The 17,464-nt window shown below is 39.8% G+C and overlaps 2 protein-coding genes and 1 long non-coding RNA gene across 13 annotated transcripts in view; 2 read left to right on the top strand and 1 right to left on the bottom strand.

Annotated features, from left to right (window-relative positions):
- The window catches only part of LOC140600859 (uncharacterized), a 46,368-nt gene extending 38,057 nt beyond the window's left edge, over positions 1–8,311 (top strand). The window contains exons 2-3 of the long non-coding RNA XR_012003990.1: positions 221–405; positions 7,072–8,311. This is a non-coding gene — a long non-coding RNA (uncharacterized lncRNA). The remainder of the gene's footprint in view (positions 1–220; positions 406–7,071) is intronic.
- The window catches only part of CAPZA1 (capping actin protein of muscle Z-line subunit alpha 1), a 49,009-nt gene extending 33,529 nt beyond the window's left edge, over positions 1–15,480 (bottom strand). The window contains exon 1 of the mRNA XM_072769039.1: positions 14,518–15,480. Coding sequence (XP_072625140.1) covers positions 14,518–14,556 — 39 coding nt within the window. The 5' untranslated portion in view covers positions 14,557–15,480. The remainder of the gene's footprint in view (positions 1–14,517) is intronic.
- The window catches only part of ST7L (suppression of tumorigenicity 7 like), an 88,312-nt gene continuing 85,556 nt past the window's right edge, over positions 14,709–17,464 (top strand). Inside the window, exons 1-2 of one of the 11 annotated variants that reach the window (XM_072769030.1) lie at positions 14,709–15,472; positions 17,253–17,335. In XM_072769030.1, the coding sequence (XP_072625131.1) occupies positions 15,001–15,472; positions 17,253–17,335 (555 nt within the window). In that variant the 5' untranslated portion in view covers positions 14,709–15,000. Of the gene's footprint in view, positions 15,473–15,590; positions 15,767–17,252; positions 17,336–17,464 lie in introns of those variants that run through there. The other 10 variants (XM_072769028.1, XM_072769031.1, XM_072769024.1 and 7 more) reach the window with 10 other exon arrangements.

Raw genomic sequence — 17,464 nt, 5'->3', positions numbered from 1 at the left:
GCTACATGGGCCACATGGTCTCAGTCCCAAATGTAAACAAATGAGCAAAACTGTGTTCCAATAAGTTTTATTTATTTACTTATTTTTAATTGAGGTATTATTGGCAAATAATGTTGTAAGACATTTTAAGTCTATGATGTGATTTAATAAACATATACATTGTGAAAAGATTACCCTCACTGAACTAATTATTTTTTAAAAGATTTTATTTATTTTACAGAGAAACAGCACAAGCAGGGGGAGTGGCAGAGGGAGAAGGAAAAGTAGATTCCTCACCGAGCAAGAAGCCGGACAAGGGGCTCAGGGTTCGATTATGGGACTGTGGGATAATGACCTGAGCAGAAGGCAGATGCTTACCCAACTGAGCCACTCAGGCACACCCTCCACACCCTCTCTGACACTGAGGTAATTAAAACATTATTTTGAATACTCTAATTTGGTCATGTTAACTTTCAGAAGTCATAAAATATTTTTCTTGTGATTTTCCCCCCAACCATTCAAAAACCATTAGCTTATAGTCTATATAAAACATGCAGTGGATCAGATTTGCCAAACCCTGGCACAGAACATAAGAACTCATTATGTTTGTTCCTTGCTGTATACCCAGAACTGAGACCTGGCACATGCTAGGAATGTAAATGAATGACTACTATTTTATTGTTTACAAAACTCTTTCATAACCAGTTTTTCTTTGATCTTAAAACAGCTTGTATAAGCAGACAGGCAAGGAATTATTATTATCCCCACTATAAAAGGAATAAGTTCAGAGAGTGTAAGTGCCTTGTATAAGGTCACATACTTGTATAGTGGTGGACCTGGAACTGGACAATCACCTATACTATGCAGTAGTAACAAGTATTAAAATTCAGGATTATCTTTAGCATAGTATCACATGGATTTAGCCTAGTCCTTTTAGAATTTCTTTTTTAAAACCAGGAATTGAGTCAAAACTTTGCTTATAAAAGCTGTAATTGAAAAAAAAGTTGGAAGGGATAAACGCAATGAAATAATAACTTCAAAAATCAGTATTATCTAGCTTCAAAACTGGGTGAAAACGATGACATTTGGTAGAGGTAAACAAAATCAGTGGTAGAAGTACAAGGGGAAAGAGAAATGGCCAAGCAGTGACTGCAAAAATATTTTTGCTGCACTACAGATGAGGGATGATACTTCTAAAAACTGATTTAGTCAGTCATTCTTTTTAAAGATTTTATTTTATTTATTCACGAGAGACACACAGAGAGACGCAGAGACACAGGCAGAGGGGACAAGTAGGCTCCTTGCAGTGAGCTGAATGTGGGACTGGATCCGGGACCTCAGGATCATGCCCTGAGCTGAAGGCAGACACCCAACCACTGAGACACCCAGGCATCCCTGTGTCAGTCATTCTTAAGACTGGGGTGGGGGAAGAAAGTTGAAAGCAGGTATATCCCATAGAGGGGAGGCATGTCATCCCCAGCCTAGTTGAGAATCACTGGTATGGAGGTTCTAGTTGAACAAAAACTTAACTGTTAACAAGGCTTTTAAATAAGGCTTTTAAAACAAGGCTTTTAAAATAAATCCCTATTCCATAAAGTAAGTTTCACTGCACATAGCATTCATCTGCAGTGAAAGATAATAATTCCACCTAGGTTTTATTTTTAAAAATATATTTTTTTAACTAATCTCAACACCCAACGGGGAGCTTGAACCTGCAACCCAGAGATCAACAGTCACACATTCCACCAGCTGAGCCAGCTGGGCACGCCACCGTGTATATAGTTTAAGTTTTTAACAAATTTTTATTTTTATTTATTTTTTAGAGGAAGGGAGGGGCAGAGGGAAAGCGAGAAAGAGAATCTTAAGCAGGGTCCATGCCCAGTATGGTGCCTGACATGAGGATCCATCTCACAACCCCAAGATCATGGCCAAAGTCAAGAGTCCCATGATCCACTGACTGAGCCAGCCAGGTGCCTGCACAAATATTTTAAAGGGAAAATACCCAAGTCTTATACACAATTCCAGTCCTTCATATGCTTAAATACTCCAATAATGTTAAGTTCATGGAATCTTCTATATTATGTTTCTAACCTATAAAGGGGAAATTTAGAATCTATAAAAGTATTCCTAGATTTCAGTTTCCTCCCATTCTCCTTGTCTTTTCACCTCTCCAAAAGGGGGAAATAAAAATACCTAATCACTGCAAGGATAAAAATTTCATTATTACGTTACTAATATGTGTACTGAAAGTTTAAACATCAAACTGAGAAAGTAATATACCTTACTGTTCCCCAGAAACTGCTTAATTTTGTTAATTTTCATATATATTTTAATAAACTTTAGAAAATGTATTAAAAGACATTTAGAAAATCTATAAAACTTAGGTTTTTAGCTTATTAATCTTTTAATAACTCCACATCTTTCAACATTACATCTATTAAAAACTGTATTTTAAATATCATCCAGAGGGAGGAGAAGCAGACTCCCTGCTGAGCAGGGAGCCCCAATGGATTCGGCCTTGATCCTAGGAATCCAGGATGGTGACCTGAGCTGAAGGTAGACATTTAACAAACTGAGCCACCCAGGGCAACTCGCCCCTCATCATGTTATTTTGACAAGAATGAATTTTTTTTAAATGTACCTTGCCTCAATGTGGTTCATTTTTTCATCTCATTCTAAAGCTTTCGGTCTATCAACGATAAACTGTCTGGGGCAATAATTTATTTTTTATTTATTTTTTTTTTTAAATTTTATTTATTTATGATAGTCACAGAGAGAGAGAGAGAGAGAGAGAGAGAGAGAGAGAGAGGCAGAGACACAGGCAGAGGGAGAAGCAGGCTCCATGCACCGGGAGCCCGATGTGGGATTCGATCCTGGGTCTCCAGGATCGCGCCCTAGGCCAAAGGCAGGCGCCAAACCGCTGCGCCACCTAGGGATCCCATGGGGGGGCAATAATTTAATAGGCAAGTTCCAAGCTGTTGACATGTATTTATGATAGTATCAAAGCTCTAGAATTCCAGTTTCAGTGCCTTTATCAAATAAACAAAATCCCTTATAGCTGAGGGTTCTGAAAGGCTAGTCAGAGTTTAATTTGGGGTTATAATTCTAGGAAAAAAAATATGTTTTCAGAGATCTCTAGGACCAAATGGAATATTGGTTTCATTAAAGAGCTTACTGTTAGCTGTTTTTTAAAATTTCAAATAAATATTATTTTCCTAATTTAGAACTAGAGACATTGTAGAGACCCAGAATGTACTCAAAAATAAAAATTTAGCTGTATATAGTTTATTATCCTTATCAGTAAGGGCAAACACTTAAAAGCATAAGACATATGTCTTAAATTAGGATCAATTTCGCAAAAAACAAATGATGGCAGTTTCAAGTAATTTGCTTTGTTTACTCTTCTAAAAGCCATACTAAAGTAGTTCTTAGAAACTGTTTTCTTTATTAGCAACCAATTAAAGTTTTGTCAGATATAGACAATAGGTAGGGAAAGCAGGCAAGTTTGTTTTAAGTAGAGCAATTTCATTCACTCATTCATTCATGGAAGATCTAATTGGCTTTATTAAATGATTCATGAATTGGGCAGCATCCCATCTAGCAAAAAGATGCTCCCAGCAATTTCATTTTGAAAACTTCTATCAACTCTAGAGAATAACTGCTTGAAAACTTATTATAGTAATTATATAACATACATGGAGTACCAAAGTCTCTCCTTGACCAAATGTTTGTCAGGGTCCTCTGAGCCCTCTTAGGTAGGCCCATCTTGGCTCCATCCTATCTATGGCCTACCTAACCCAGTCCTAACAAGAATTCTTAGTTTAGTGAAATTCTCCCACTTTTGATATGTGATCAAGTTCCTTATCCCCCACCTTTGATTTGTAAGTCCTCAATCTGTCTTTAGTCAGAATCCTATTAGATCTGTTTAGCAAAAAAAAAAAAAAAAAAAAAAAAATCTGTTTAGCAAGAGTCCCTCTACCCTTGATGTGTCCTCTTAATAATTTTTTATCCACTGAACCCCTCACTCTGCTTGATGGCTATAAATCCCCAGCTGTCTTTGCCTCATTTGGAGTTGAGGTCTAGCTCTCTCCCCTAATGAAAAAATATTGAATAAAGTCTTATTTTAACAAGTGTCAGAATAATTTTTTAACAGGTCATCATTGTATGTCACCTAGTATAACAGTATATAAACATGACATACTTAAGCATAAAACAAGAACTAAAAAATCATCTCTTGTCTATTTAGTTTAATTATTTATTTAAAGACTTTACTTATTTATTCATGAGAGAGACAGAGAGGCAGAGACATAGGCAGAGGGAGAAGCAGACTCCCTGAGGGGAGCCTGATGTGGAACTCGATCCCAGGAACATGACCTGAGCCAGAGGCAGATGCTCAACCACTGAGCTTACCCAGGTGCCCCAGCTCTTATCTATTTTATTTTCTAGTTAATCTTTCCCAACTACTCCCTTTTAACTTCTCTATGCACCAAGTTAGAAGGAAATCATCTCTTTGTTCTTATTCTAGATTCTCCTAATACAAAATCTCAGCATGTTGGTAAAAAGATCTCCAAGAATACATCTTAAGTGTTAGAAGTTCAAAGTCAGTAGTAAGCCTTAAGACATCTACTATTGAACAGAAAAAAAAATTAAGTACTGGCTCAACCTCAGTGAAGATTAAAAAAAGTCTTACCTTAAATAAAAAATGGGATAGATATTCATATGGAAGGAGGTAGAAGACCCTATTTGTTTTAATTAGAGGATCTAAATGTCTATATCAAGAACTGAGGAAGTAAAAAAGTCTGAGATATGTTCTAATGAGTTAGAAAAAAAGATAAAAATGACTGAAAAGATCACATAAGCAACTTGTTGCTTAGAAGCTTACATGTGTTAAAATAATACACACTTTCACCCCCTATCCTAGGTGACTGGGCAGATAGCTAAAGTATTCTAAGTGCCAGATATACAAAGTGCATTGTTTTAGAAATAGGAAGACCAAGTTAAGAAACTAAGGAAAAATCCACACCAAACACTGTGACATACAGATGCCTGAGAGCAATGACCAAAGTTCAAAAGGCAGAGTCTGGTGGTAAGAACCTTTGCTGCATGGAAACAAAAGCAGTGGAAAACAGGAAGCTTTTGACGTTAAGACCTAATGCGTATCTGGCCTGTTACGGCATTCTAAGTTAAAGGTACATCTTTTTACCAATTTTATCTTTTCTTTAAAACCTTTGGGAGTCAGACGTGGTTTCACATGCCAATTTTATCATTTAATTGCTTGGGTCTTAGTTTCTTCATCTGTGGGTAAAATATGTGCGCAAATCTAGGACTGCTTTAAGAATCTAAAGAGCTAACATGAGACAGACTTACACATAGATAATTAAGTTTTCCCTCCCCCCAAGCAAATGCCTAGATGTTACTGAATTCTGAGTAACATATTTTCTTTACAGTTCAGATCTTTGTGTCTACCAGTTTATTTATTCACTCAAAACAACAACAGAACACTTTACTGGGTCCCAGGCCCTGAAATGAGCACTAAAGATAAAGACAAAAAGAATAGTGAAAGAAGCCAATAAATCGCCTTTTCCCTTAAGCTGATGGTTCTGAACTTTTGCTATATGTTAGGACACCCTGGAGAACTTTAAAAAAAACTGATGCCTGGGTTTCACTCACAGAAATTCTGAGGTAACAGATACAGGGTAAAGCTTAGGCATCAAGCTGTTTATTTTTAAAGATTACATACAGTCAGCATCTTGACTTCAAATTTTTGTATACCACTGTCAGCAAAATACTTTATACAAATAATAGCTCTCAGTAAATATCTAGCAATCATTTAAAAATAACTGTAATTCAAAGCCAAATTTCTAGAGCAAATACAGAGTAAAAAAACCAAAGAGGAGGGGATCCCTGGGTGGCGCAGCGGTTTAGCGCCTGCCTTTGGCCCAGGGCGCGATCCTGGAGACCCAGGATCGAATCCCACGTCGGGCTCCCGGTGCATGGGGCCTGCTTCTTCCTCTGCCTGTGTCTCTGCCTCCCTCTTTCTCTCTGTGTGACTATCATAAATAAATAAAAAATTTTAAAAAAATAATAAAAAAAAAAAAAAAAAAAAAAAAAAACCAAAGAGGAAAGAGGAGATGGATATGGGCTGAGTTAGTGAAAGACTACTGTAAGGAAGGGGAGAGTGGGTCTAAACCGAGCTCTCCGAAGTGCTTTAGATTGTAGGGGGAACAAGGAGAGGGCATTACAAATGAGGGGGCAGTAAGAAGGACAAAGGTGGAGAAAAAACAGTCTTTTGTAAGCAGACCAGTTTTGTATTATCTGGAGATTATAAGAGTAGAATGAGATGAGTCAGATGGCAGTAGGTATGCTAGTATCAAGTCAGATTTTATTCTGTAGGTAACAGATAAGCGCTGAAGGTTTCTGAGTGGGAAGCTCTGTTAATAAAATTAAACTGTTAGTAATATGGAAGTACTGGAGTCCTCAATACAGCTTCACAAAACTTGGAAATTAGTCTGTCCTTCAAGAGTTAGCTATGAAATCAAGACAGATGCCATTACAGTGAGTTTCATTCACTCATTCAACAAATATCTAACAGTGTACTGTGTGTCAGGCACTGTTTTAAGCAATGGAGACTCACCAGTGCATACACTTGTGGAGCTTAAGTTCTAATGGAGAAACAACAGGTAATATTAAATAAGCTACATGGTATGATAGCCATTTGATAAATGCTAAGGAATTAAAAAAAAAAAAAAAAAAGGAAGGGCAGTGGACAATGAAATGTTAGGATCTGGAAATATACAGGGTTACCAGAGAAGACTTCACTGGAAGGCGACTTCTGATTAAAGAGTTGAAGGAAGGGATATAGAAGGAAGAGAACTCCAGTGTACAGAGCAAACGCAAAGACCCTTTTGGGTGAGAATGTATGGCTAGAACAGGGAAGACCAGTAGAGAATAGGTAGGAGATGAGGTCAGAGAAGTAAGTGGTAAAGACACAGAGACTTGTAGCCAGAGTAAGAACTTTTATTCTGAAGAAGATGAGAAGCCAATGATTTTGAGCAAAGAAGTGACATGTTCTGACTTACATTTCCTATCCAGATTATTCTGGGTGCTGTGTTGAAGACCGCCTAGCCTGCTGGCTGGTGAGGAGGAGGAAGCAAGAGTACCAGCAGGGACACCACAGAGAAGACTATTGCCATAACCTAGGTGAGGAATCACAGTGGCTTCTTCCAGAGTATTTGGAATAAAGGTGTGGTGAGAAACAGTCAAATTATGGGTGTATTCTGACGGCAGAGCCTACAGGATTTCCTAATAGACTATATGTGGATTGTGAAAGAAACAGGAATCAAAGATGACACTAAATTTTCTGGCCTGAGCAATTACAGAATGAAGATGTCTTAAGAGGCAAAGGACTGCAGAAGCTGTAATACGCAAAATTTTGTAAGTAAAGGCTTCCTTCCAGCTATGTAAAAACAATGTTGGGGATCCCTGGGTGGCGCAGTGGTTTGGCGCCTGCCTTTGGCCCAGGGCGCGATCCTGGAGACCCGGGATCGAGTCCCACGTCGGGCTCCCGGTGCATGGAGCCTGCTTCTCCCTCTGCCTGTGTCTCTGCCTCTCTCTCTCTCTCTGTGACTATCATAAATAAATATTAAAAAACAAAAAAAACAATGTTCACTGCTGTTAAAGGGTGCCCTGCCCCAAAATCTGCCATGGTCTTGGTGTTGCATATATATCTCTTTTAAGGAGGAAAATGTCATTAAAATGTTAGACTATATAATTAACTTCCTGCTTCCAACTCCATGCTTAAAGTGTGAAAAAATTGTAACTTGATTTCCCACGTTCCTGACCTACCTGAAAAATGTTTCTAGTCTTTTCTGTATTTATTAAATTAGTTAAGCTACTTAAAAAAAAAAGATTTATTTAACAGAGAGAGAGAGAGCAAGAGCACAATCAGGGGGAACTGCAGAGGGAGAGGGAGATGCAGGCTCCCCACCAAGCAGGGATCTCAATGTGGGATTCAATCCCAGGACTCTGAGATCATGACCTGAGCTGAAGACAGATGCTAGGCCAACTGAATCACCCATGTGCCCCAGTTACGCTACTTATATGTTAGCTTCATTTGTCTAGCTACTGTAAGTTTGTCCCTGAGAGGGCAGCCCGGATGGCTTAGTGGTTCAGTGCTGCCTTCAGCTCAGGGCGTGATCCTGGAGACCAGAGATTAAGTCTCACATCAGGCTCCCTGCATGGAGCTTGCTTCTCCCTCTGCCTGTGTCTCTGCCTTTCTCTCTTTCTTTCTGTGTCTCTCATGAATAAATAAATAAAATTAAAAAAAAAAAAATTTGTCCCTGAGAGATTTGGTTTTAATATCCTAATCAATCAAGTTTCCAAGCTAATAGGCAAAAGACTGAGATTTGGACAGTGGTTCTCAAGTTGCACGGAATTACGAAGTTTACTAAAAATAGATTCCTCAGCAGTGGTCTTCTAAAATTCTGATTCAGTTGGTCTAGGACAGAACCCAGAAATCTGCTTTTGAAAGTAGCACACCAGGGGATTCCTTGGTGGCTCAGTTTAGGGTCTGCCTTTGGCCCAGGGCATAATCCTGGAGTCCCAGGATGGAGTCCCACGTCAGGCTCCCTGCATGGAGCCTGCTTCTCCCTCTGCCTATGTCTTTGCCTCTCTCTCTGCGTGTGTCTCTCATGAATAAATATAAAATCTTAAAAAAAAAAAAATGAAAGTAGCACAACAGTGACTCTACTGTGGGCAATAATGTTCCAAGGTACTGCTATATGGTAACATTCTTAAGAGGACAGTGCTCTTGGCCCTGTCATGAGGATTGTTATGACCATTAAATTTCCAATATCATGTGTCTCAGTACTCTGAGTTATAAAACGTTTTAGACACTATAGATGGCACACCTGAAGAAACTCAAAAGAGTTCTAAGCTAATTTAGCAGTAATTATAATGTAGTCACAACCAAAGAATATCAATGTTTCGGTATCTATAGAACTATCTATGTCACTACAGCATTAAACTTGACTGCTGTATAGGGTTGTGTCATTGTTTTAGTGGAATTGTTGGCTATCTTAAATTTACGACCTACCATCTACTCCAAGGGATTAAAGTGGGTAAGACTGCAGGTCTGGAAGCAGAGTACCAACACTACTCTTACTAATTATGAACACTGGATTTATACATTTTTAACATCAAATGTGCCCCAGTTTACTCAACCATAAAATGTGGCTAAGTATCTATCCTGTGGGGGGGATGTTTTGAAATGAATACATATTAGTACATGAAATAACTACCACATAATAAGCACTTAAATGTTACTCCAACGCAAAACAAAGAAGTCTCAAGGCAAGGTTCTCATATGTTCCAATGAACTTACCACCTTTCTTTGGTGCAGTTTGGCATTATGCTATCTTCTTGCTTATGTTATATTCAACCTACAGTGCATCATATGATCCACTCAACTGAGTATTCTATCGCATAGCCCTGGTCTAACAACATGTATGTGCAGTCATAGGAATGATAAATTTTACATACAGCTCAAAACTTAATAGTGTGAAGAACTATGGTAAACCAATAAAAATACAGTGAGATAAAAGAGGTTGAAGGCAAAGAGAACTAAATGTTGTTAAAAATAATTCAAGCATCAGAAAAGGTCCTGAATGAAGACTAACAGGAGAAGGAATGTGGATGAGCCAGGCATATTGTTAAGTCAAAAGTACACCTGTCTGTATATGCACGAAATAGAAAAGGTACAGAAGAAACTGGTAACATTGGTTGCCTCTCAGGAACTGGGTGGCTGGAAAACAGGGGTGAGGGAGACTTTTTACTCATGCTCTGTCCTACATTCTAAGCACATGATTATAGTTTCTACACATCAAAAATAATTTTCTTAAAAATACTAATGGAAATGGCGGAATAGAATCTAATGATAGGAAGGAAGAACATACAGAACTAGAATACTAATTGAACATGAGAGAAGAAGCTAAGAAGGAAAAAGATGATGCCAACGTTCTGAGTCTGTATAACTAAAGGGAAACAATGGTGGGATGAACTGAAATGTAAAGAGTATCAGGAGGTTCTGATGAAGGGAAAAGAGAAAACAACAATGCACTTAAGTGCATGTTAAAATTATCACGTACTTCAGAAATCCCCAAGTAGTTAAACTGTCTTTAGTATCATGACTGATTTCTCTACCCAGGGTTTTTATTTTTAAGAGCCAATCCATATAAGAACTTGAACTTTTTTTTTTTTTTCTTGGCATGTGAGAAAATGAGAGAAATTCATGCACACAGAAAAGCACAAATGATACCTGATCTTATATAGCATGTATTTTCTGAGCTCTAAAGGACAGAACTTAGAGCAGATGAAGGAGGGGGTTCTTCAAGGTTAGATGCACATATTCAGTCATTCTGGTGTGTATAAGACTTTGCAGCTTTATGGGATTCACTAGGTAAAATGCTCCAGGAGGAATCTAATATTCCTAGCAGTGGCATGGCATATCACTAGTAATGGCAACAGATGCTAAGGCACTATAAATGTCCAAAGAACCCAGAGCATGGGACACATTCTGGAACCCAAGATTACCAGAAATAACTGGGGGTGAGGAAGCATGAGCTGAGGAAATGTAAGAACGAAGGAAGGTGTGATTGGTTTCCTTCATTTCCTTCATATCAACAGGTTGTGCTTCAACTATGTACCTGGTGCTATGCTAGGCACTAAATAAAAAGATACAGTTTCAGTTACCAAAGAATTCAGTTTTGTTATCAGGGCAAATGTGCAAAAGCAGACAGAAACTCTTGAAATATTTTAATATTTCAGCTGCCTGTGTCTCTGCCTCTCTGTGTCTCTCATGAATAAATAAAAAAATCTTAAAAAAAAGTTCAATAAACTTTGTTGAGTTACTTTGATACAATTCTTTATCTAGTTTACAAGAAAACGGAGGCCCACACAGGTTAACACCACCACTGTGAATTTTCCAAAATCCACTGGTGCTAAAAGCCCAGCAGAGAGGCCAAATCTCCTGACACTCAGAATCATTATTTCTCACTACAACACAGTATTTCATTTCTAATTCTCTGAAGGGACAACTCTATTCTGTTTTTTTCGCCCATGGTTACATGGGAAAAACAGTAAAGTGCAAAGTACAAGGCTTCTGATTCAGACAAACCTGAGTCTGAATTTTCTGACAAATTATAATACTTTGCTTAGCATTAAGGCTAATCCTAATAAAATAGATGTTCTGGGAGAAATTATAATAAACCTACACTCTTAACCAAAGATGGGGCATCTGAATTTGTACCTGCTTAGGCTTTATGCTCCCATCTAAGGATTTTTTAACAGATTCTATGAAAACTACTCAGCTAAACCAAATGAAAAAAAGGAAGATAAAAGAATAGCAGTATTAACACTAATTGATCACTTGTCAGAAAATACCTATTGCAAATAAGCTCTAGCGTTTATCCTATGAGGGTAATAAATCATCTTATTTGATGATTATTAGTTTATTAACTAAGGAGGTAATATACATTTTAAAAATCCAGCTTAAATGTGTATTTTTTCATGAGCTCTGAGAGAGCCCTCAAATTTCTGTATCTATTCACATTTTCCACATCTCTCCTAAATAATTTTGATAAACCTCTTTCTCAAAAAAGTGCCTTAGAGATGATATATTGTCTAAGCTTAAAGCATACAGACTCATTTCTCAGTTATGGTATTTTTGAGGTGGTTCACAAATATTCTACTAGTTAAGCTGAAGGGAAAAATATGCTAATTGCACTTTTTTTTCCGGCCTTAAATTCTTTCTGCAATTGTTTTAAAAATGCTGAATCATGAAATAAAGGAAACAGACAGTGCAAGGACCCCAAGCAAGTAGTTTGTCTCATACTTCAAGTTTCCTAATTACAGTATCTTGTCATTTTGGTCTTGTTAAGCATTTGGAACCAAGTAACTGAAGACTCTAAGTGAATAGAAGAATACACTCATTGTTATTCTCAGAAACTAAACTCAAGAATAAAACTAAAAGCATTTATTTTGCAAGTTATTTTATACTTTCAGCTTCCTGTTTTATTTAGGCAGCTCATCATGACCATTTCAGGTAACAATGTAGAAGTTAAAAAACCCAACTTCCTCTTTGTAAAGTGATAAAAACCCCAAGCAGTTACTTAAGAGAATGGTTGATCTTACCAGCTTTTATAGAAATAATTGCAAGGAAATCAAAGACTATCGACACCAAATTTAACTCTGGGTTCACTGTTTTTAGGAAATGCAACAAAGATAAAAAGCAATATTAAAATATATTCAGCATCATGACATAAATGCCTTAAAAACTCGAAATCTAATGCAATTAAGATCTTAAAAAGGATAAAATGGAAACTTCAGAGTTCCTTCAAGGAGGAATCAATACAAATTATGTCTGAAAATATCCTGATTTTAACATTTTTTGGGGGGGGATCTCTGGGTGGCTCAGCGGTTTAGCACCTGCCTTCGGCCCAGGGCGGTGATCCTGGAGACCGAGGATGGAGTCCCACATCAGGCTCCCTGCATGGAGCCTGCTTCTCCCTCTGCCTGTGTCTCTGCCTCTCTCTCTCTCTCTCTCTCTCTCTGTGTATCTCTCTCATGAATAAATAAATAAAATCTTAAAAAATAAACAAAATTTTTCTGTAATTGTACTTTCATTGTGAAAAGTTTATAGGAAAAGAATCTTTTTTTTTTAAAGATTTTTAAAAATATTTTTTAACACGTTTGCTGTATCATTATTAAAATTAAGCAACAAAAGTATGCTAAGAGATTACAAATCTGGTCACAAATCTGCTGTTATAAAATCAAGACTATTAATGTTGTTGAACATTGTCATGTCTAAAGACATCTCAATTTGCACTTGAAATACATTTTCTCAAGTTTAATTAAAAAGGCATTCTAATTTTGTCATCTAGTTTTGTCAATGACAAAAACCCAACAATATTGGTAAATGTAGTATTTAGTGAAATTTTAACAATATTTTCCCTTAAAACAAGTGAACCATCAGTTCAGCTAACAAATGTAGGGTTATTGTGATTTTTACTATAATTTAATTTCACCGGCATCATAACTATTTGCCTTAGACTAGACATTTTATTGCAGATTCTGTTCGGCATAAATTCATATATGACACCCTTTTCTCCCCTAAGTTTTACACACAAAAATTTTCAAGAACGAGAAAATTTAACGCCAAAGTATTATTCAATGGCTTGTGTTTAGCACATTCTTCAGGGTTTCAAAATGACATGGCATACATAGGTATGACATATCAAACTACTCTGTACAGAATACTCTTGGGTCATTAACATTCCCTTGTGTCATCTCTTCTCTTGTATTAAAAAAGAAAGAGCCCAGATGCATTTATAGAGCACACAAGACTGCACCTTTTGTAACAGCCACTGTGGGAAATAAATAAAAGACATAACTCTTGTCCTATAGCGAGTCATCTAGTGAAATCATTCTAATTTCTGCAGGCCCTAAAATCAAGTATTTACTGAAAAGCCTGACAAAGCATTAAGAAAGCTGTACAGTTGTCAGCAAAAAGTCATTCCACCTAACGCAGAGCATGCGCTTGTACTTAAAACATTTTTAAAGAAGTAAATACGCAAATTACACACTTACAAATTTAACTATAATCAATGACACCACAGTGGAGCATCAAAGACGATGCTTTTGTCCAGACCGAATCTGTTAACCATGAAGTTTATGTGCTATATAAAACCTTTATGGAGTTTAAAAAAAAAAAAAAATCCGCTGGCTATTCTTGACTTGTGAACAAGAAAAACTATTTTTCAAAAATTACCCTTAATAGTATGTAAGACGCAAGGGATGGAGAGTCATGGCTTGTTGTGTACATACGTGCAATCAATCAAGGGAGGGTCTATAGGTAAGAGTGGTGTTCAAATCCTGAGGTAAATATCCTAAGGCTTGCACATTTATTACTGAGAATTAGTTCAGCCAATAATGAGAAAAGTGGACGGGCGGGCAACACACGGGGACCTCTCCCTGTCGAGGAGTCGTGACAGCAAGATCACTTCCTGAGGAAGGAGGAGCAAAAGGGAAGTTAAGAGGCCACCCTGACCAGGAAGTGACTCGCCCTAAACTAGCCTCAATCATATCTAAAAATGGGGGGCTGGGGCGAGCCCCGACAGTTAAAGGCGGTAAAATACCTGCTTCCTGATCCGAGACATCACCATCCACCCCGCTCTTAATCACAGAAAAAGAGTCCACAGCCACGACTCAATAAAGGAAAGTCTTTCCTCTTCCGGGAAGGTCACTGGGTTGTCACTCGGGCCCAGAGGGAGAGAAAAGAGTTGAGGAATGGGGAACTGGGGCCACTGTGAGGCAGAGGAATGCCCCTAGAGACGGAAGTGTCCCAGCTGCAGCGGGTATGCCGCCAGCACAGCCCAGCAAGGTTCTTCCACCTGTGGACACTGCCAGGGTTTCCACCGCAGCCAGGTCAGGCCCCTGTTCCCTGTCGCGGGAGGACGCAAAAGAGAGAGGCGGACCCCTTACCTTCTCCTCATCCGACACCCGATCCTCGAAGTCGGCCATCTTGGGCTGCTCTGGCCCAGCCCGGCCCGGCCCCGGCGCGAGGCAGGCCGGGAAGGAAGCTGAGTGATGGAATCACCGCGGGGGCCGTCGGAAGGACCCGCCCGGAAATGCCGGCCCAGAGGGCGCCATGTCAGTTACTGGCGGGGGTGCGGGTTCCGAGCGCCGGCCCTCGGCCTCAAGGCTGGTCCTTAAAGGATTTTAAGTCTAACAGCTTTCTCATTGAGTTGCATTCATGTCCCCATTCATCCAGGAGGCGCTGGGAGCGTGTTTCGACTACTGACGCCCGAGCTCCTTCCGACAAAATAGCGATGGCTACTATAGGTTTTCCCAGTACCCGTGATCTCCGTGGCAGCCGAGTCCAAAGGGTTACGTGCTGCTCGGGCCCTGAACCGGCCGGTGGCTATTCCAACCCCATAAACAGGGTTAAAGGTGACCCTCAGCCGTATGGAAGCAAAAACGTTTCAGCAGTCCGAGGTCACATCTCAGTCCAGTTCCTCCAGAATCGGCGCCGCTAGCCTCCCCTTCCCGCCCTCCGAAGGAAAGGTAGACTGGGACGCTCCTCCACCTTCCAAATGGCTTTGGTCCGCGTTCCTCGGACCTGAGCTTTCACAGAGGCCACCTTCAGGTCCGCCACTATCCCAGGATTCCCGACTCCCGGTTTCCTGCCCTTCTCCCCTCCCAGCTCCCGGAGCGTGCGGGAGCGGCAAGATGGCGGACGGCGGCGGCTTGGGTGAGGCGGCGAGCGCTGCGGCCGCTCCTCCCGCACCTACTCCCGGCCCGAGCCCGTCGCTGGGCTGGAGGGAGCGACTGCGGGCCGGGCTGGCGGGGACTGGGCCCTCGCTGTGGTTCGTGGCGGGGCTCGGACTGCTTTACGCTCTGAGGGTTCCGCTGAGGCTGTGTGAGAACTTGGCTGCGGGTGAGAGGCCCAGACCTCCCTGGGGACGGGGGCGAGGGGGGAGGGGGGCTAGGAGAGTGGCTGGGGGCAAAGGGCAAAGGGCGGAGATTGTCCGCAGTCCCCGCAGGCCTTCGGAGAAGGAGTCGGCGGTGCGGGGTCCAGGGCGCTCTTCTCCTGGGCCGCAGGTCCGCAGCTGATTGTCAAACCTGAGCCTCGGCTATGGGCTCCTCCCTTGAGCTCTTAAGATCCGCCCTCCCGGTTCTGTCCTCGTCGACCCGCGCGCGGAAGAGCCACCTGACAAGCTGTAGGATTCAGGTAGCGCAACAGATGAGAGCGTTTTCCTATCGGCTGCAGAATTATATACACCCCCAGCACTGGTAGAATCCCTTGAAAATCATTCTTCTGAGTCTCTCGCCGATGAAGAGTTCCCACACCTAGACAACAAAGATGAGGGCTTATGTATTCAAAGGCCAAAAAGGAAAGAAAAAAAAAAAAATGCCGTGAACTTAGCCAGCCATTGTCTCATCTTGAGATAGTTCTGTCAAGAAATGGTTTTCGTGGTATTTTGGCCTGTTCTTTGCTGTAGGCTTTATCCGGAGTAATAAAACGGCACAGGAAGTGAAGGGAAAGAGAGCCACCAACAGTGATGGGTTCTCCTTTCAACGTTTATAGAGAGCTTGCTTTGTAGTCTGAGCTGAACATACGAGGACGTGTAAGAAGTGATGATGATTCCCTGGATTCTGCAAATACTGCCCCTTACCTGTAGCCAGGGCAAAGCGGATGGGAGCCCAGGGCCTCTTACCATGTCTTGATAATATTTCCACTCAAGCTCCGAACAAGATGAAAGTACTTGTGCTGTGTGATGGCTGTGACTGTCCCTACCTGTGGTTTAGTTTTCTGTCGCAAGAAAAGGCACATGTTCCCTTACCTATTTGACAGGATGACATGAAATACTGTAAAATAATGTTCTGAAATATTTTGGACTTTTTAGAACATAGGTTATGTTTATCAGCTCAGATATAAGTAACATATCAAAACAAACTAAATATATTGGCTGAAAGAGCTGATTTGGTGTCTCTGTAATGTTAATGAAGTGCTCACTAGTCATATGCCCAGCAAAAACTATTTGTTGACTTTATCATTTATTTTTCCATGTGTTAACTAGATACACCATTTAGATGAAAGTAGTTAACTATGATTGATTTTTATTTATTTCCAAAACCTGTTGTGTTTATGGGACAGTTATTTGAAGTGGAAAATCTGGTCCAGGCTTTCAGTGAGTCAGATGCAAAGATCTCTCTCGATCTGTTGCTCTTCTCTTTGGTTTATTTTGCCTCTCTAGCTGACATACCAAATACATGCACATGCTATTTCCTTCTAATTTAAAACGCTGGTTTGTATCCCACCAAAATAATTAGGGAGTGATTTTTAACCTCCTTTGTAGCAGAATGTTTATTTAGTTTATCCTTAGGGATATGCAAAACTTCTTACCAAAGTTACGGTTTATAATCTCTTAATTCTCAAAAGTAATCTAAATTATCTCATCTTTATTTGCTTATTTAACAAATTATCAGTTTAAAATGCTACCCTTACAGGTTCGGAGGTAATTTTTAAGATATGATGGAACGGGAATTTAAAGTGCCTTTTTAAAAGTTACAACTTTCTCAAATGAATCTCATACTGGATATTAACACTATTTATATCCCTCCGCTCATAAAGACTCCTGCATATTTGTAACTTGAGTATTTTGAATTTGCATTTTTTTAAACTTTGATTTTTTTTTTTTTTTTCCCTTTTGCAGTGACAGTATTTTTAAATTCATTGACACCCAAATTCTATGTGGCACTTACAGGAACATCTTCTTTGATATCAGGACTAATATTTGTAAGTAGTTTCCATTTCCTTCATGATTTGGTATTTATCTAAAGATCAAATATCGGGGAATCCCTGGGTGGCTCAGCGGTTTAGCACCTGCCTTCGGCCCAGGGCGTGATCCTGGAGTCCCGGGATTGA

Source organism: Canis lupus, chromosome 12 (genome assembly GCF_048164855.1).
Source record: "Canis lupus baileyi chromosome 12, mCanLup2.hap1, whole genome shotgun sequence".
Taxonomy (NCBI): Eukaryota; Metazoa; Chordata; class Mammalia; order Carnivora; family Canidae; genus Canis; species Canis lupus.
The sequence above is the reverse complement of the archived record's forward strand: the minus strand, read 5'-3'. Positions and strand labels throughout refer to the sequence as shown.